Genomic DNA, 21,723 nt, shown 5'->3' with positions numbered 1-21,723 from the left:
AATGCACTAAATTTTGGTATGCCTCACAAATTACAATACACTCTTATAATCTTACTTTTAACGACAATGTTTTAAAAGCAGTGTGGTTCCATGGACACTCCACAAACAGATCTGCTTGACTGCATAGGCACCTCTGTAACCTGTGGACCACACTTTGTGAATCGCTATTCTAGAGTAATACCAGACTTAAAAGGTTTCCTTAGCATTCAGTGTTCAAGTAGCTTGACCATCAGGTCAGATAGCAAAACCATCATAATTATCCCATTTAAAAAATAAAAATAAAAAATTACAGGCTAAAGAATACATTCCTGAAAGAATGCTAATGCTAAAGGAAACTTTTATTATCAAAAAGCAAGAGTTTTTTTAAATTAAAAAAAAAAATCCAATTTATATATGTGTATGTGTCAGTTTTGTATAGAAAGGAGACGAAAGTAAATTAAACAGAATGAGATGAAACAGATCTGCTCAGCTTTGACATTCCTGAACAGTTTTTACAAAATCATGCTTATCTGACCTGGAAATCTAATTGTTTTGTTTAACTTTAAAATGTATTCATTTAGTATAATTTTATTTAATGGTTCTGTACCACTAACAACTGAGTTTATCTATTTCTGATCTACCACCTTTGCAAAGTTTAGAATTATCTGAAGAGAAAATTATAGTTTAATTTACTTACTTGGTATAATCTAAAGAAATCATGATATCTGGTGTCTTATTTAACAAAACACGGAAACATAACTTTTCTTCAGAGGAAGCAAAATATTTATTTCTATTTCTTCCTGAGATTGCACATTAACGAAGAAACACCTAATATTCTTAATCTTCCTTTTATTTATCATTATAGTACACTTTTACATTGCTAAATAACCTGAGGCATTAAAGTTTCCTTTTGTTATTTTTTTTAACCTTCTCCCTGCAATTAATAATATGCTTATACAATATCATTAAACACCAAAGGTGACCAAACGTATCAAAAAGAGGGTTGGAAATTCACTAATGATACATAGCATACATAACTTGCACAAGAAAAATGAATCCAAATGAGCTTCGTGACATGACAGCGTCTTTTAAAAACATTGTATTAGAAATAATGATCTTTTCCTATCCTAAATATCTGATACATTAAAATTCTATAAATTACAATTCTACAATATCTTTGGTAGGATCTTTCTTCAACATTGTTTGAATAGGGCCACTTTTACATATATGCACAAATCACAAACTCTCATTTTATTTTTTAACAGAATCTACCTGCATATGCTAAACATAAAATCCACAACCTGCTTAATAGGAAAGAAGATTACCTTTGTTCTGGCTGTTCTCCATATTCCCATCCTGCATTTTGCCTATATGATGAAAAATTTCAACAGACAACAGACAGTAAACAATCTTCACCCAAGACAGAACATGAAAATGGGAATTTAAATAAAAAAGGCAGACAAAAGTAATGAGCATGTTACAGATACTTATTGATGATCAGTAGCCCTTGTTATTATGTGTTTATTAGAAGCATAGACAACTTAGCTGGACACATTCAAGTAACTGCAGTCAAGTTCAATGTTGTAACATAAAATACTAAATATCATTACATTTTTTTGAGCAAATTGTGGAAGTTATGAGGCTGATACTAATAAAGAGAATCTACTAGAAAGTAGAATTTTAATAATAAACATGAAGTGAACTTTCAGATATCTAGTATTTAATAAAACCACAGTTATAACCTGGCACACAGTAGTATAGAGCATGACCTCCTTAATGTATGCCAGAATTAAATATTTTAGTAAATTAAGAAAAAATATAAAAATAAGTGTTAATAAATATAAATAAATAAAACTGTAAAATGACATCTTCCTTACTTATATTATTTAGCAAGTTACTCCTGTAAATATGAGTGCCAGGTGGTCATCCTATATTCAGATTTATCCTAAAGAGAGATGTCAGATGCATCTGTAATTTGCAATTTAATATTTCAGCTACATTTAGTCTTACCATACCTAAATCATTATTTGTATTCTTTAAAACTGACAATATACCATTTGAAAGTGTATGTTAAAATGGTAAAAATACCAGTTAGAGCATACAAAACTCTGGTATAACTAGTAAATGATATCAAGTGTATTCAAAATTTCTTGGTGGGATAACTTGTGAAACTGTCACAGTGATAAATTAATCTCTTGGAATAGACTACTTGAATTTTGTAAATATTATATTCCAAATGGATGACATCCTCTTCTTGTAGTTAGCTATAATGGCCAATAGAAAAATAACACTAAGGAAAATTAATAGTTAAAATTTCTTCACAGGACTTTTGACACACTATAGTAAGAAAAGTATCATTAGAGTTTGTTAATAAAAATTACAGCAGGTAAGTCCTGCTCTTCAGACTTCCTATGCTAACAGAGCAGGAATTCACATGCACAGTAAAGCAGCAGATATTATGCTTCAGTACATGCATTAATTTTTTCACTCTATGCTGTGAATACATAGTAGCAAAATTGAAAGGCTAAGATGCATTTCTTACACGTTTGCATGTTCAGTAGTTGGGGATCACTAAAGACTTAATTCTCTTAAAAATAGCAAAAATGGCCAAATAGGTTGTAAATGACACCCCAGGCTAATAGGCTACAGCCACAGAGAAATTCCAAAGTGCAGAGTTACATTAAAGGAATGGATGTTTTGCTACATATAAGGATCTCAGTACTCAGATGATTACTAAAGTTTGCTGAAGTAGACTATTTAGCATCAACTGCTTGTCTATTTTTAACTCTATTCCCACCTTGGTTATAATACGATTTTAAAAAAACAAGTGATACCTATCTTCCAAAGACCTATGTCCTCCCAGGAATCTATGACCCTGGGCAAAAATAAGTTTGTTTTCATTGTGATATTTGCTCAAAAATTTTTGCTTCATCTAAAAATTGAAGGGAAAAAACAAAACAAAACAAAAAAACACCATAGCTGAACTTGATATCTGCCTAATCACTATTTTTCTTAGAATACTTTTTAATACAGATAGAGGAATACACAAAATATCACCAGAGATTCAGATTTCTGGCTAGTGGAAAAAGCCTTCCTTATGAGCTGGGACACATTAATTTAGAGCAGACGTAGTCTGCTCTGTGTTCTGCTTTACAGTTTATTTTTTTGAACACAATTCAAAACCTTAAAGCAGTAGAATTAAAGATTCTTCAATTTAAAAAAAAAAAAGGCAAAACAAAAACAAACAAAAAAAGAGCTTCACAACTGGCAAACACAAAATGCATTACTGTTTTCCATGTAAACCAAAATATTTAACTTTATTATCTACATTTGCTTTTTAATAGGGGCATAATGTTTTTTGTGATGAGTTAAAATAAGAATTCAACTACCCTAGCTACCTACAAAATGGACAATCATTAACAACAATGTAAACATACATATATTTAAAATAACAATGAATAAGTAATTATGATAAAGGAAAGAATACAGTAAAAGGAAGTAAATTATTTCCTATAATTTCTTGAATCTTACATTTCCACTTGAATACAAATTATGAAGAAATCAAGATGACAGAATCACTACTGCTGAGAAATCCTTATTTCAGTTTGTGCTAGGACCAGAAATACTAACCCATCTCTCTGACCTTTCTGCATTGTTTAGAAAAACAAAAATGATTAGTAAGTATTAATATTTTATATTAAATGCAATATAGAATTCCTCAGAAATATATTTTAATATGTTTGTATTTTTTTCTTTTATTTTTGGAAATAAGTAAATAAAAGGGACAGTGTGCCCTGAAATCTGGGGGAATTAATCTGCGTTTATTTCTACCACTTTTCTGAGCAGAGCCAAAGAATCAGAAAGTTTAGAAAAGGCTACAGAGCCTCTTAATATGAGCTGAATTCTGCAGCTGCTTTGGAAGCTTTGGATTCGAATAAAAAATGTTTTGCATGTTGCCTTTACCTGATGAAAATTCCCATCTCTTTACTTGGAACATACCCACGGCATCACTAATGCCAAAGTTCTTATGCCCAAAAGGTTACTTCAGCAAATAAACCTTCCACAGAAGACTTCCCTTTCCCACCCACAGCCCTTTATGAAGAGTTAATGAGACAAAATAACAAAATCCTACTGCTGGCAATAGAAATTATTTGCTCATTGGAAGAACAACTTGAAATCACCTAAAGAAGCTGATCTAGTTATATTCTCATGTTCTGTGGTAGAACAAAAAAAAAAAAAAAAAAAAAATACCCTACTATCTTCCAAAATGTCTCATGTTGCAATTGAAATGAGTTGCAGCTCTCTTCATGTCAAGTCAGTTATATTATGCGGCTAGTAAGAACAGACGCACATTGCAAATCTATATATAGGGGGAGAAGTGACGTATTTCAAGTGAATCATTAGGAATTCTTCCATGCAGTATGATATCAGAATCAATGCATTCGTAAAACACAGGTTAACTACCTAAGAATAATTCTGATGCCACTGATCAAATAGGAAGTTTTAGATGATTCTTTTATGCATATTCATTTTATGCATTAAATAACTCCTCTTGCAATTCAGAAAATACATTAAAATATATTAAAACTGCAAATTGCTTTCCAGAAAAACAACAGAAGTATACATATGCTAGAACAGATAGAATTAGCAGTAGATGTGAAGTATTTCAGCTGAGACGTTTCTTTGAGTCTGGTACGGTATTTCTATAGGAAAATTTTATAATTTAGAATTTTAATTATAATATATTTTTATTTTATAATTTATAATTTTAAATAAAAAATTATATGAGTTGTGACACACACACACACACAAAAAAAAAAAGGAAATCCTGATTTAGGAATAAGGCTGGCCAATGACCAACATTGCTTTCTGCAACCAAATCATATTTGGGATAAACAAGCTGTAAACTAACAGCACTGCTTTTTCCCATATTTACGTTATAAAAATTTATATTTTCTAAATACTGTACTATTAAATCAGAAAAAAATTCATGAATTACTACCTTTCTGTAAAATTTTCTGATCTGCTTATAACCCAAACTTGTAACCTTTTGAGAGCTGAATATATTTTCTGGATTTATTTATTTTTTTTTAACAAAAAAGACCATCAGAAAATTATGCATTTTCATTTCAACTACTAGAAATAACTACTAGTATGTGATAGTTCCTTATATAGCAAGTGGCAAACAACAGGATGTGTCGCAAGCCTACACGCCTTTATCACTATCACTGACTGAAAATAAAAAGCATTTTTCTGTGTCAACTGAATATTGGTAACTAAGACATAAATCAATTTATTTTAAATTGTAACGTTTTGGCTTTCAACTAGCAAGCAACATCATTTGCTGTTCTAAGTATTTATTCAAGCATATAATATTTTTTTCATATTTGAAGGTATCTTCTACACAGAGATATTAAACATTAGGTAAAAATGCTTTTTTCCAGTTATATCTCAGGGAAAATACTAAGGCATTATTGAAAAAAAAACTTTAATCTAGATTGGAAAAATAGCTACAAGAACTTGATCTCCTCGCTTTAGAACTTCTTTCCTTCCTTTCTCTTCTCCAACCCCCCTGCAAAACATAGCTACCTTTTAAGTATTCTCAACCCATCGTCACTGCTGACTAGAAAAATGCATAGTATAAACAGAAACCAGACTTTGGCAATTTCCCAGACAATTTCAAAGCACTGAAATTTAACTCTGCTTGCTGTCACAGTTCTCCTCTGAACACACCGTCAAGAAAGTTGAATTAAGGAAGTTTCTTCTCTCCATGTTGATCAAAGATGTGCAGAATTCATTTGACTGCCTCACCTCAGAAGAGGTGAAAGCAGAAAGATATTCAGTTGCACAAACAATTCACTTCTACACCTTGTGCACTGAAAAGAACTGAGTATGTAAACTACCGCTCTGAGATAAGCAGGGACAGTAACTGCTGTTTCTGGTGGGAGAGAAGATAGAAAGTCCCATATTTACTTGATTTTACACACTCATTTAATATCCTTTGGTACTCAATTTCCATAGGAAATTCAGGCATTCAGACCAAACACAACAGATATTTACCAAGCAGCTAAATCATGCTAACAGAGAGACTGGGTTAGAATAACTCAAGACTCATTTCTGCCTCTTGCTGAGCAATGGTTTTCAACAAGCAAAGCACTTAAGCAGATGCTTAACTTAGTACTAGGCAAAATTTAATAGTGCAATCTCCAGTGGGACAGAAGGAGGACATCTGGTAAGAGTGTTGTATGCACACACTTGTTTTACACACAAGGAAGTAGAACCATCAGGAATGGAAAATGAAACAGTCCTCATTCATTTCCTGGTTCTTGGTCTTTAAGGAATCTGAAATGGGGGTGTTGGAACCAGGATGGTCTAGGGATAACACAGAGATGGGACTTGTAGGAAGAATTAATTTTTTTTTCTGAATTTGCCTATATTGTTGGAAAAGAGCAAAGTTTTGCAGTTCTGCTTTAGATCCTTCAAGGTTTTGTGACATTTTTGTGTGTAAGACTTCGTGTTCTCAAAAGCTCATCTGCCAAATTTAAACAGACAAGATTTTGAGACTCAAAAAAAAGTTGCCACTCCTTTGCTTTACTAAAAAAATCTGCCATGCAGTGAGATGTCAGGATTGGAAATCCTAGTTTCCCAGCAAACCTAGAATATGCAGGAGGAAAATTTTAAGTCTGGTTACATGTTTCTTTTAAGTTATAATCAAATTATTTAGAATTAGGCTCAAAGGATTTACGATGTCATTGCTTTAAAAAGGTTCTCACACTAGTAAATCTTAATACTTGTTTAGTACTTGGCAATGCTGTGTCAGAAACTAGCATTACATACATAATGCCCCAACCACTGACCCACATAAAAAAAAAAAAAAGTCACCAACTTGATGAAAAATAGAATGGCTGGGTAACTGGTGCTGTACAAGAAGGAAAGGTCTCTATGGCAAATATAGGCTAATGTATTTGATGACCAGAAAAATATAGCTCTTCTAATGCCTAGACTAATCTTGACCCATTCTATTTAATACTGGAATTAGACTATTAGAAGAGACACTGAAATACCTCCATGCTACAAGTGGGGTCAAGAAGCTGTATTAAGAAACGGTCAAAAATGACCACAGTAATATATATACACGCAGTCAATGCAAACAGGCTCATTAGATGATCACTATCTAAGGGCATACACAAATATCCCCAAGCTTTGCTTTGCTGTCAGTCTCTATTCAAAAGATGCTGAAAGCAGCAGAAGTTTTTTATGAAAGCACTGCAAGTAGGAATGGAGCCAGATTCCCGACCCCAGCACTATTTCTCAAAACTACACAGAGGCTATATCAATACTTATGAGAGTGCCACATCAGAAGAAGGTACAATCCATTTATCATGGTGTTCTTCAGATCTGTGCTGACAAATGTGTTTTACAATGAAACTCTACGTAAAGGCAACTCAAAAGTTTTGACTTAACTGTTCCTTTTAATTGCAATTTTAATTAATGGCAGAGAGATCATAATTCCTATTTGTTCTTCTCCCATGTTTAATTTTGTGTGAATGAAGTAATTCAGTCATAACATCTTTGTGGCATCTCATAAGCTGCTGTGGAGTTTGTGGAAAAGGAGCTCTCAGAGGGTAATGACACGCACATAAAACATCTGTGCAGTTCATAAGAGAAAGAGGGAATCTTATATAGTAAGGAGAGAAATCTATCAAATAAAACAAGCTAGGTGTTCTTGACGTACCATTGACTAAGCTGGCATTTGCATTATCAGTGGCATTTGCACCTGCTGCACCATCTGTGGCTGAAGGAGGGTGGGAGGAGGGATGGGAAGAATCTACTGAGTAATAATGGGTAAAAAACAACAACAACAACAAAATAAATAATAAATAATAACAACATGAACAAATGCAAATGACAAAAGCAAAAACATTTATGATATACTGTGGCTTTGTTTTCGCCAAAATCAATGTTTTAAATTAATCAACATAAATTTCAAAATCAAAATGTCATTACAAAGGCAAAAAATCATACATGGAATAATTATAATAACAACTAAACAAACAAGAAAGACGTTTAACCAAGTTAACAGTTGGTGAGAACTAATTGTACACACTACGTATGGTCCTCTCTATATTTTTTTTTCTTAAATTATGAGTTATGGAAATATTAAAATGGTTGAAATATTTCCCTTGAATAAATAAATTTGTGGAATGTATCAGTAGTTTTAAAATATGTTGCATGCTACATTGTATCTGCAACATTACATATTTTGCATTTGATGCAATGCTACGTATTACAATGTATTACTGCTGGCACAGCCCAGTCTAAGGTGCTGGCTCAGTCTTTGTCTTCTAAAAACCTAGTTGCACATTGATTTCAGGAGAAATATTAAACTTTTCCATATTGTATGTAGAAATGTAGAAGAAACAATCTTGGAAAATATAGTCTTGTGGAGAATAATGAGTTGTTTCAAATCCAAATAACAGGCATTATGTAATTGCCTCTGTTTTGTGGTGAAATGAAAAAAAGTAACAGAAAATAAAATTCTCATTTTGTTTTCAGCAATTATTTGCATATCAGATAAATTGGTCAAGCAATCTTTCCTAACAGGTATATGAAAAACTTTGAGAACATTTTATTATTTTATTGTGGATTTTTATACTACTGTAGAGAAAATTAATCTCTGTAAATAATAGATAAAATAAGTTTTGCTTTGTTTCTGTTGGGTAATTGCTCACAACAGAACACAGAAGTCCTGTAGTGAATCCAGACCGAGACTCTTGAACTTCCTCAGTCCTTGACCCATAGTGACTGTTTCATATTGTACTGGTTTGTTATTCAAGAAATATCATCTTGTCTTATTTACAAATGGTAAATTGGAAAAAGAAAATAAACAGCACATAGGATTTAAAAACACACCATGTGTAAGTATATTCATGAAAATTTCAATTGCAAATTTGATTATTCTGATGATAACAACAGTGTTTTGGTTACTCATGCTTATTTTTTATTCCATTTGGATACTCATACTAACCAGCACAGCACGAACTGCTAACAGCAAATCACGCATTTCAGTGTTTAATGTACTGTAATTTACTTCTGGAGATTAACTGAGTATTCAAGCTTAACATTCAGATTTGCAACACCAACAGTGCGTGCGCACTTAAATGTTTGCCATGAACAATCCTGTTGATTTGAAACTGTTCTTTAATTTAACTGGACTGATTCAAAGACAATTATTTTAATCATTATTTCAACCCTGATTTGCACCAAAGCTTGCTGGCTAAAGGCCTCATCCTTTCATCTGATGTGGCAGAATTCTTACTCTACCTGGAAGTTGATGTCCATCGTCCTGTTTCACACCTGTATGATGATTTTTACAAAATGTTAATGAACAATAAAAGCATACACCCACATAAGACTGAAGCAAACATTTATGATTGTTAGGACTTTAGAGAACTGCAGGTTTATATATGAGAGTACGTCATCTGAGCTCAGGCCTAATCAGTCATCAGCTCTGCTCAGGCACTCTTCTGCACTAGCACAAAGCTGCTAGAGCCAGTACAAAATGTGAAGGAATTTTCTTGGTATTGTAGCTATATCCAATTGGATTTAGCATCTGCATAAAAAGATCTTACACATCCCTGTAAGTATCTCTGTCTCTGGGAAGTACATTATGAGCACAGTGCATTGCATTACTTTGCTACCTCAGATTTGTCTTTCACTGTCTTCCAAGCTATCCACAGTCCAACATGAGAAAATCATCAGCGTCCTGAGCAAAATAATATACAGAGAAGGCCAACCCCATTAAACAAAGGACCTCAGGACAGACGGTTGTTACTTTCATGCAGAAACTGATGTTGCTCCCTCCCCTCTAGAATATCCTTATACACTGCCAAAACAGATGCTGCCAGATCCTGAAATATCTGTATTTAGGAGTCTTTTCCATCCTTTTAGATTAGACTCCAGGAAATTGTTCAAAACTAGTCTGACATGAAAGAGTTTTACTTTGGGAAGTTTCAGTCTTTCTCCTTTTAAAGTTCTGCAAACTTATCATGCCTGATAAGTATTTTGCATTTCTGGGTTTCATTAGGACTTCCACTTGTAGCACACATTTCTGAATGGAAAATCTATGTTGTGAAAACCGTTTTGAATTGGCATTCCTATCTGCTGCTTCAAATTGAAAGGATGGAACAGAAATAATAAAGGTGAAATCATGCTTTCTAATAGGTAAAATGTTCTGTAAAACTATAACTACTCCTTTATTAACTGTAAAAAAGCACTAAAAAGCGTGGGAGTGTCTAAAAAATCATATTAATTGACCTTAAGCATGTCTGAAAGAAAAATATTCTTAGAACAAACATGGAACAAAATTCTGAAAGTAGACTGGAACGATTTACAAAAAGACTATGAACAAAAACTGCAAAGGACATGTTAAATCACGTCTGCTTGGTGTGCAACCCAGAAAGTAGCAGTTGCTCATGACTTCGAACTATAATAAAATGGAAAATCTTAACATTTCTTGATTTCATCAACTGATACGTGATGTCAGAGTTAAACTCTCTGTTAACATTTACTGCTAGTTACTTTATTCCATTTTACTGTTCTTAGTATGACCTCTACACCTTAGGTAATTAAAATGCCTCTAAAATCAGTCACTAACATTAAGCAACTAAGTTAGTAAAAAGCCACATCTTATCTTTATTTTATGTCTGAAGCTCAAAAAAAGATGTAATTTTCATGGCTGAGTTTTGAAAAAACAATATTACATAGATGTAAGTGGACAAGTGCAAAACCTTTGCAAATTTTAGGTGAGTATGGATTATGCAAAAAGATACAGCAATGGGAGTATGCCCATGTACTTCCTTGCATTTAATTATGAGAGTCTGCAATTTAACACTGGAAAAACATCTTGTTATCCAATGTATATTATTGGTTAACCATTTTTGCAGTTTTCCAGTGTGATGTGCAATGACAAAAATGAATTAAAAAAAGTTTTTTAAAACTGTTTGTTTGTTTGTCTAGAGTTGAGGAGAATTCTGGCTTAAAAAAAAAAAAAAAAAGTGCTTTCTTGGGAGCATTCATGTGTGTTGTGAAATTTACCTTTCTTATCTTTCTTTTCTTCTTCTTCTCCTCCAGCACCTAACAGAGTAAAGATGATGCCTGTCTGAGAATTGACACCCACGGCAGTTACGAGCATTCGTCCAGAGCCTTCCATGACGTGAGTACCTGAAAATACACAATATAAGTGCTTGCTTATGCATAAATACATATATATATATAAACACACGTGTGTGTATATATATATATATATATAAAAGTTAAAAAGAATAACACCATTAAATATTTTATGCAAGGCATATGCTAGTACTCAGAGAGAGATCTGTTACACTTTTTAAATCTACATCAAGGTCTATATTATTACATATCAAAAATAATCCTTATTGTTATATAGTATTCTCAACTACAAATGGATGTTTAATAGCAAATCTTAGGATGCATATTCATTAACCACACATTACATTCCCTTTTAAAAAGAAATGTTGTCACTAACACAAAGGTTACACAAGTTTGGAAGATAATTCAGCGTCATACAGTTAATTCTTGTAACTTCAGAAATATTTTTGCAGAGTTCTGCAAATATTCCTCTGAGATTGTTGTCCAGATTACACTGACTATACATGGAATGCTATTACATAACCGAAGCAAAAGCATATGTGCAATTTCTCTCATCTTTTTCCGCTATGGTTGATTTACAGGCATAGAAAAAATATTTTTGAAGATGATTTCACATCTTCAAACTTGAAAATCAATACTGAAAAAAATCTTCAAGGGATGTTAAATTCAATTAAATCATGAGTTTCCCAAACAGCAAGAATCTCATACGCTGGAAAACAAAATCAGTGTGTACAAAGATTTCTATTAGTCTAAAACAAATTAAAATGCAGAGTAAATTTTTTTTTTAAGATCATTTGTTTAACTAGGTAATTACACCATTATATTAACTTAATTCATTTTGAGAAAAAATGCATGCTTTATTGTGTAGAAATTTTTAATTTACAACTCTTATTCAAGCAAATGTTGGGGGGTATCTAAAATCACAGCCTCTTATAAACCTTACAAACATAACAAACATAAAAACATAAACAAACTAGGAATTCCTAGAAACAGTCACGGAGTATTTTGATCTAACATCTTGGAAAAAATTTGTAACACTTTACAACATTTTCATAGATCTATCCTTAGTAGATAGTGAATGTTAAAAGACATACAGTGGATTGGTTGGTCATGTGACATGATTATGATCCTATGGACTAGACAAAAAACTAATACCCTAATGACGAGAAACTACTCATATATGAAGCTATTCATTGAAATATGCTTTATATTTTATTCTTTAGGGGTAGAAAATTAGGTATGCCTATTAAGCTATAGCATTGCTTATTAAGTGTAAGTCTTTGTGAGACCCAGAGGAAAAGCAATTTCTCTACGCGAAGTTGGCAGGGTAAACTCAGATTGAAAGTAGCTGGAAGTTTACTGGGTTTGGAGTTTTTCAAATTCTTTCCTGCATTTGATGAAGGAGGAAATAGTTTGGAAAGTACAAAAACAGACTATAACATACAAAGGAAAAGCTTTGAGAAGAAAACGGTTTATAAATATATTTATAAAAAAAAAAAAAAACATTTATAATCCAAGTGAAATACAGTTAACTTGGTTAACGATAACACATGGTTAACTAAATCTGCTCAAAGACTGGTTTGTTATTTAACAATTTGTTTTATCCTAGGTATTATAGTTTGAAATACATTATGTATTAGGACTAGTCATTATCACAGACATGCATCTGTGGGACATAAGAAAAATCAGACCAGATGGAATCAGGATACAATCCAGTAACTAAAGTACCTTTATAGGAATAATAAAGAGGAAAAAAAGGGGGGAAAAAAAAACACTTATTTTTAAGTAATTTCTTTGTTTAAGACAAGAATTCAAGTCTTTAAGTCAAAGAAATAATTCGACCATTGTGATCAAAAAAAGAAAAAGAAACAAAGAAACAGTTCTTACTTTCTTACTGCTTATAATAACCACTTTAATGCCTTGTCACTGTGGTGTTTGTGACAAACTACTATTCTTTTCCAGGTTTTATTCCATTGTTTCTTAGATCCTCACCTCTCTTCAAAACTAACATTGTACTGCTCCACAATTAAAGTTTGCCAGAAATGTAAGGTTCCCCATTTACTTTCATTAACATGAAATCATTGTTTCTTTCATTCTGTTGACAGCATGAGTAATGTAAATTCATTAACTGACATCCTAAATACTTCTGTGGCTAATAGGGTAAAGATTCTGGTATGTTTATTCTCAACTATCTCGCCCCTGTCACTCAACCAATGCCATCATTACTTATCACTCAATATTTAGAAACAAAAGTGAAGTTGTTCACTGATGCCTGTAGTTTTGAAACATATTGGAGGAAGGGATGTCTGAAGCCACAGTGAAATAGAGAAGAATCCTCAGTCTTATTGCAAACTACTGCAAAATGGATTTTAACCATCTGAATTATGAGCCTGTGGCATTGAACTAATAGGGGGTGTTTTTAATTTCTCACAGAGAATCTTATTGAGCTTTCACACCTACTAAACCTGAATGGACATGGAAAGATTTCCTTCCCCCTCCTTTTCTTAAGAAAAACATATTAAGGGGGTTGATTCTCATTTAAATGTTTTTTTTAGGAAAGGAATTTAAGGAATCCTCTTCTGTACTGGACTACAAAGGTGTGCATAAATATACTCAAAATATGGCATGGATACAGGCAGCTTTATTAAGAAGAAATATCCACCAATTTTCAAGCTTACATCTGTGCACCTCGAAAAGGCAAAATGTCTTCAAATGCCTGAAATGCCATTCTGAACCTTTTAAACCTTTTCTTAACATTAGTCTTGTAAAACATAATTCTGAAATGTTGAGTTGCATACAAATGCGTGCTTTGGAGCTGGTACCAAGTACTAATTTATCAGCAGACTACTCTTTGTTAGGATTACTGGAAGCTAATCACAAAAGCTGAACCTCCTACCACCTAACTCTGGCAATTTCATCATTTAAGTTGTGTTATAATTCATTTATATTAACCCCGAATAAAGAAATAGACTCTGTGAATTTGATCAGCTATTGTTACATAAATGGAATTCTGGAATGAATGCATGTTTTTCACTTAATCTGTTCACTAAACATGTATTTCAACTTCATGTGGAACTACTACACTGAATTCTTTCCCTCTTTAGACTTTTTTCAATATTAGTAAAATATTTTTTTTCACATGCCAAGTATTTAATTTAAAATTTATAAACAGTGAATATTCCAAGATAGAAAATAAGGAGACTAGTTCACTGGGAAAAGAGATATTTGGCTTACACAGATAAGGAAGCTACATTGAAGCATGTACATTTTCTGACAAAAATGCAACTAAACATGTACTGCTCAGAAACCTCCAAATCTAACAATACTAGTGAAATAGGTTGGAAATAGGGCTCAAAAAATAGGGAAAGAAATGCAGAGCACTCTAATTTTGGGTATTCATCCTGTTTTGTTACTTCCAGCTAGCTTGAGTTGAGCAAAAATTCTCTATCTGCATGTCTAAATAACTGTTTAGTCACTGCAATTATTAAAAGGTAACTGAAGTTACTAAGAAAGCGAAACAACCATTAGAATATCCTCTTTAAACTAAAAAGTTTTGCAGCAAAAACTCATCTACATGTAATTTCATTATAACCAAATAATTTGGAACATTTTAGTTAGATGCTCTGTTCTAAAAACTTCTGCTTTGCTAGAAGCTTAGCTTTGAATATTTTCTGGCAAGGACTTAAGACAGAATCAGAACTATTTTTCTCCAGGCAGTAACTGACCCGATTCCTTAATCAAGCTTCCTTCTAATTTCCAAAACCTAACAAAGAACCATGACCTAGACATTTCTTTTATTTATTTGTTCTTTAATAAGCTGACTCTTCATTGTTTCAAAAAAGCAAACAAACAGAAAAGAAGTACACATGGATGAAACTTAGGTTAAGATAACCTTCTGTCAGAATCCATTCAGTGAGAACTACTCTGGGTCAGTTCCTCTCTGCAACTCTTTCATACTCATTTCATTAACCAAATTAATCTAAATAACTGGGAAAATGATTTAAACAATAAGCCTCCTAAGATATTTTTTTACAATGTTAACTATTATCACCTTGTGCCCCTAAATAATTCACTGTGTGCAATACTGAGGCCAGACTCATGTACAAAACTTCTGTATTTTGGAATCATGGATTTCTCTGAATTTCAAACTATGCAGAACTTGAAGGCATATCAGTTTTCACAGAGTCACAGAATTCTAGGGGTTGGAAGGGACCTCGAGAGATCATTGGGTCCAACCCCCCTGCCAAAGCAGGTTCCCTAGAGCAGACTGCCCAGGTAGGTGTCCAGACGGGCCTTGAATATCTCCAGAGAAGGAGACTCCACAACCTCCCTGGGCAGCCTGTTCCCGTGCTCCGTCACCCTCACCGTGAAGAAGTTCTTTCACATGTTGGTGCGGAACTTCCTGTCCTCCGTTTTGTGGCCATTACCCCTTGTCCTGTCCCCACAAACCGCTGAAAAGAGGTTGGCCAAATCCCTCTGTCTCCCACACCTCAGATATTTATAAACATTGATAAGATCCCCTCTCAGTCTTCTTTTCTCCAGGCTGAACAGACCCAGGTCTCTCAGCCTTTCCTCATAGGGAAGATGCTCCAGGCCCCGTACCATCTCTGTGGCCCTCCGCTGGACTCTTTCCAGGAGATCCCTGTCTTTTTTGTACCGGGGAGCCCAGAACTGGACACAGTGCTCCAGGTGAGGCCTGACCAGGGCAGACTAGAGGGGGAGGATCACCTCCCTTGACCTGCTGGCCACGCTCCTTTTAATGCACGCCAGGATCCCATTGGCCCTCTTGGCCACTAGGGCACACCGCTGGCTCATGGTCAACCTGTCATCCACCAGGAAGAGGTGGACGAGTGTCAGACAGTTTCACTACCCAAGCTTTCTTCACCTTTTGGTTGATACATGTCCATGTTCATTGCAAAGAAATTTAACATAACTACGGTCTTGTTAATGCTGTGGACTTTTGATACAGTGGATTGTGCTACACAATGCATGCAAATCTCTATTAGTGACCTAAAAGAAGGAAAATGTTTTAGACAGAAGTACAGTGGAACTATTGGTTGTTTTGCATTTCAGGTATATCAGTTGAGTTTCATTTCAGTTTACATTCCCATTTCTGCCTTCCTAGGTAGTACCAAATGTGCTATATACAGATGGAAATGAACCATCTGGTCTAGTCAGCACTTGTACTCTTAGAATTGCTTCTCAAGTATAGTAAATGACTATCTGGATGATTAAACAGGGCATTAAGCACAGAAACTCATTTAGTTTAATTATGTCATTGAAACTAATCGAATATTAAAAATGTTGTTTCAGGTGCCAACAGTGAAAATAAGACTTCCTGATTCATGGTGTTTTTCTTTCACCAAATTTAGACCCACAAAAACAAACCGCGGCTGCAATTCAAATGTTACCTTTCTTTAGCTTTCTTCTATCAAACCTGAACTGTTTTCTTTTCCAACAGACAGTGGAGGGAGAACAGTGGCAAACATCAGCCTGACAATCTTTGTCTAAATTCCAAAACCTAGTTGGAAATAATTTACTGATGTCTTCAGATTCAAAGACAAGGAAAAATTAAGGTCTTTTTGCAGCTTTTTATTTTTTTTTCTCGCTTTAAAGAAGTTTTATTAAAATACGGGGTCTATGCTAATATCCAACAAATTCTGTTTATAAACCTACTGTGAAACAAACATGACATGGTGGGTTTCAACTTCTTTGATTTTTGAGCTACTAACAATTTCCAGCAGGCACATCAGGTCCAACATCATGGGTATTAAACTTTGCACTACATCTCTGGAAAAAAAAGGTAGTATTTGACATGACAGAATCTCAAGTCATCAGATCTACTCAAAAGCAAATAGAGTTAGAGGGTTTTCTAACACAGCACGAGTATAAATTCATTAGTATAAATATGGAGCAAAAGTTTTTGTAGCATTTGTTAAAATATCCCATTAATACTTCACCTTTTTGTAATTACTATAGAGATAACATACTAAAAGGGAAACATAAAGAGTGCAAACTTTAACTCTACTGTAAAACCATAAAGACAAACCTCTCTTTCTAGCAAAGATGTTTAAGCTTTGGGAAGCAGGATAAAAATATCTTTTCACCTAACTCAACTACTTTCCCTTTCTCTTCCCATCGTGCCTGTCAGGGCAGTGTCTTTATATTTTTCCACAGTTACCATTGAAATCTATGGGTATCCAAAAAGATCTCATTCAATTTAGGAATATGTGAGAGTACATGAACAAGACAGCAAGAAGTATCCTTTCTGTGAGTAGAGAGTTCAAATGTGTTTGAAAGGACTATATCAAGTTGCAATACATTGTTGATTGTTATGAGAACATTATGAGACAAAATAGCAGGCAGCTTTTATGCCATCACATCCCAGCTGAAATCTGTTAAGAACCAGACCATTTAAAAATCTTTTTTTTAGAATCAAAAAAAAAAAATTATTTAAATGATTTACTGTGTAGAATTATATTACAAAATATAAATACTATGAATAACATGAACATGTAACAAAGATTATGGACATAACAATTGACATAAATGTCAATATTTTAGTGTATCCAGCTTTCTTAGCACATTTGTTATTTCTTTCTCTAAGTTTCTAGTGTATGCATAAAAAAGAGGCTTTGAAAGACTTTAAAATTTAATGTTAAATTAAAGTTGGTATACGATGAATTGAAACTATTGTTTTATCCTGGAATTATACTTTCATTTTCCTCTAAAAATTTTCAGCATTTTTTCACCTTATTAAATAAATATCATGATCAGAAAGAATTACACACAATCAAAAAACATTAGTCTATCTCATATGAAAAACTGGCAAGGTCTGTGTCTGTGTTCAAAAGACCTGCAATATCTAGGTTACCAAAACCTGATGCTGTAGAAAACCAAATCAAAACAAAACATGAACAAAGCAGTACATAAAAGATAAACTCAGAAATAATTCAGACAAATTTACCTGACAGTAGCATTGGGTCTTTGTCAACAGATTTGCGGACTTGGTCTGACTCTCCAGTTAAAGAACTTTCATCAATTTTAAGATCATTTCCTTGAATAAATATCCCATCGGCAGGTAGGAGATCACCTTTCAGTAAGAGCATGGCAATGGAAAACCACAGTGATTTAGTAAGTGCTTTTATAATTACATAATTATTTCTATGATAAAATTACAAGTAACAATAATTACATTAAAATGTAAAATGAAAGCAAATGTGAAAGAAGTGCAACCATATTGGACCACATTAGCCACATTACTGTAATCCCATAGGGAATAACCTTTGCATTGCAAATATTTTATGCTTAATGTTACACCAGAATCAGAATGCATCACACTTAACATACAATGAATAATCACCTAGACTAGGACAGGAGTGATCTTTTTAACATGACATGAAGGTTGTTCTGTCAAACTTCCTAAGAGAAAACAGCAGCTAATAGACAGTCAAGCAGTCTCTCTCCTTTCTGCTCTCTGGACGCTCTCCTGCATCTAAACCTAGAAGAGACTTGACCCAGGAGAGACTGGATGCCTGTTGGAACAGGCTGGAATTTGCAGGTTGAGTTAGATACAGCTAACAGAGTTCCTGCAAAGATTTTCCTGTTCACTGGAGCATGGGGAGAAAAATAGGGGGGTCCCTTATGGTATATAATTATATGGCATACACCCACTAGTAACACCCAGTTTGTAGACAGTTACAGGATCCATAGTTTTGGAGCAGCCTACCAACTAGGGTGAGCACAGGGACATGATTCCCTTTCAGAGAGCATTTAAAATTGCTTCATATTCATACCTCATATTCATAACTGGACAGATTCCAAAAATTCCAAATACTGTAATCCTCCATGAAAGAGAATTACCATTGTAAGAACAGTTCTTGTCCTTGTCAGTGAAAGGAAGTGAAGCTTACAAAAATAAAATTAATTACCAAGTGTAATTTTACTGCAAATATTTTACGTCAAGTTTTTCTTTTGCCCTAACAGCATAATTATTATCATACCATGGACAGTAATGATACCAAATAATTCTGTTTTTGAATTAATTCCAGTGAAGTGAGTTCCAAATGTCCTCTATTTGGCCAGGAAGGGAGAAGGGAAATAAAGTTCAGAAAAGTAGTTATCGATTTGACGAAACTTACCATATTTCACCTGTGCAATGTCACCAACTACTATCTCTGCCACTGGGATTTGGATAACCTGTCCACCTCGGACAACAGTAAATTTCTGTTCCTGCTCAATACGACTTTGAAGCCCACGGAACTGCTTCTCCTTGCTCCAGTCATTGAAGGCAGTGACGAGCACAACACAGATAACAGAGAGCAGGATGGCAGCACCTTCAATCCAGCCAGCTTCGGCCTCACCTTCATCTTCAGCTCCTCCTGTTGCAGTACCACATCCTACCAAGACAATATTATGACTCATTCAGTCAAGCAAAGATCAGTTGTATTACGTTTATCACAAGAAAATCTTGCTGTGAAATGGCAACAAAATGCAAACCAAACCAATGGGTAAAGGCAGCATCGATTCTGTTGTCTAATAGGACTGATAGCTTCACCTGAGCCATCAAACATTTCCAGAAATCAGGAGGACTTATGAAAAGTGGCTCCTAAGACTAAAACAATGAGTACCATAAATCAGTTGAAAGTGATACGATTCAATTAAGAACAGAATTATATAAATTGAAGATTGGGAAAACAACAAAATACGTCAGATGTGTAGTTTTTCTAGCAATTTATATACTCATGACTTAACTGATTGCTAAATTTTCATTTTAGAAATAGGAGAGACATGAGTAATAACTGTAACAATGAAGTAATCAAATTTCTGAAGATTGCCTGAATTGATTAAGGGTAAACATTACAAATAGAGATACTGTTGTATCTAACCTACCATTTAATATTTACTGCTTGGTATTTGACCTAGTTTTATCAAGTATAAGAGAAAGATTGTATACCTTCCTAAAAAAGATTAAAGAAATAATTTTCAATATAATTTCTAAGCATTCTCAGCTAAATGCCCTCATAAAGAACACTTGCATAAAAAAACTATTCTGATCAACTAGCATATTAGTATTTAAACATAATAAAGAAGGGCATTAGGGAACATTCAGAAAAATAAAAACCTAATATAAATTCATCAGCAACCCAATTAATAACTAGTAATCAATATAACATAATCAGTATCTTTCTTACAGAGGAATATAGGGGCGTATTTGTAGAAAAATAAGTATATTATTTCTGTCACAAGTATAATAGTATTTAAAAAGTACATTCTAAGTATTATCTGAACTAATACTGAAATGTTTTATTAACTACTGCTAATTATTTATTTCCAAATAATACACAATTAAGACTGGAATACATTTCCTAGACAGAATTCACAAAATAAAAATAATCTAGATGTCCTCTTTAATGAAACAAGCCCTAAAAAAACAGTTTATGATAGTGGACAGCAAAGTACGCATACCGGAATCACAAAATTCAGAGATTTCACAACCTAAAGGGGAGAAAAAAAGAACCCCATCCAAGCAAAAGAGCCTCCTCTCCTGAGTGACAGAGAAAGTGAATCTTCGAATTTCTCATGAAGAACTGAGAAGGTAGGCGTTTGACATCAGTTTTCCATCTTCCTCAGGTACCAGGGAGTTTAGCAATTTCGCAACTGTGCTGCTTCCATCTATGACTAAAGTTTAATTTTGGTATATTCATCACCTGACACTAGAGGAAATTAACAAGCAATTTAATTTCTATTTTTAAACTGGAGAGGTTTCCCTGTAACATAAGCATCATAATTCACTAACCGGCTGAGTAATTACTCTTGAGTGTGAACAGTAACAAAATTACCAAAAAAAGCCAAAGGAAGATGTATCAAAGACTAAACCTCTACTAAGTGAACAGAAGAAAATTAAACTGTTTTTTTGCCAGTGCTTGCTGCAGTTTAAACTCATATTTAACCTAATTGTAAGGCAAAGCACACTCCCAGAAGAAAGGGCTTTCCTGGCAGGGATGCCCTCAGATAGATGACCTACATGAATCTTTATATGCAGGACAAAAACGTTGCTGAAAATACCATTTTTATAGCACCCAAGAAATTAAGTACCCTTTTTCTTTTTTTTTCTTTTTTTTTTTTTTTAAAGTTCAGTACCTTGAGTTGCTAACTCACAGGTGCAATGTTTTCCTTAAGCAGAACATTACTTGGGAAGGACTAATGGAATTTGTTTTGTTTAACCTTTAAATCATCTTAATTGGTCCATGTTACATTTTAGATTCCTTTTCCAAATCAGTAAATTCACTTTTGCCTTGAGTAGATTAAGCTGTTTCCCAGCACACGTTAATTCTGTTTTAGCAAACGTTAGACAAACATTCACTACTCATTTTTCATTAGATATGATTTAAAATGAAGAAACAATATCCTATTCTTTTTAACAGCATACATCCTCTCACATTTCTCACAAAAGAAACATACGCTGGTCTAACACAAAGATTGATTTTATTTTCTTTTTGGATTTTAAAGTCCTCACCGGTTGAAATTTAGTCTAGCTTGTGTAAAAGTGCAAATAAGGTGGGTGATCGC

General features: G+C 33.7%; 1 protein-coding gene across 28 annotated transcripts in view; it reads right to left on the bottom strand.

The window, feature by feature from the left end:
- Positions 1 to 21,723, bottom strand: part of ATP2B2 (ATPase plasma membrane Ca2+ transporting 2) — a 415,848-nt gene that overhangs the window by 80,068 nt on the left and 314,057 nt on the right. For 13 of the 28 annotated variants that reach the window (XM_080606728.1, XM_080606718.1, XM_080606717.1 and 10 more), the window contains 6 exons: positions 19,293 to 19,550; positions 18,119 to 18,244; positions 11,077 to 11,202; positions 9,304 to 9,336; positions 7,715 to 7,810; positions 1,305 to 1,346 (listed from right to left, as the gene is read on the bottom strand). In XM_080606728.1, coding sequence (XP_080462854.1) covers positions 1,305 to 1,346; positions 7,715 to 7,810; positions 9,304 to 9,336; positions 11,077 to 11,202; positions 18,119 to 18,244; positions 19,293 to 19,550 — 681 coding nt within the window. The remainder of the gene's footprint in view (positions 1 to 1,304; positions 1,347 to 7,714; positions 7,811 to 9,303; positions 9,337 to 11,076; positions 11,203 to 18,118; positions 18,245 to 19,292; positions 19,551 to 21,723) is intronic. The other 15 variants (XM_080606714.1, XM_080606721.1, XM_080606715.1 and 12 more) reach the window with 5 other exon arrangements.

This window comes from Anser brachyrhynchus (assembly GCF_964034855.1).
Source record: "Anser brachyrhynchus genome assembly, chromosome: 10".
Classification (NCBI taxonomy): Eukaryota; Metazoa; Chordata; class Aves; order Anseriformes; family Anatidae; genus Anser; species Anser brachyrhynchus.
This window is presented reverse-complemented; position numbering and strand designations above follow the sequence as displayed.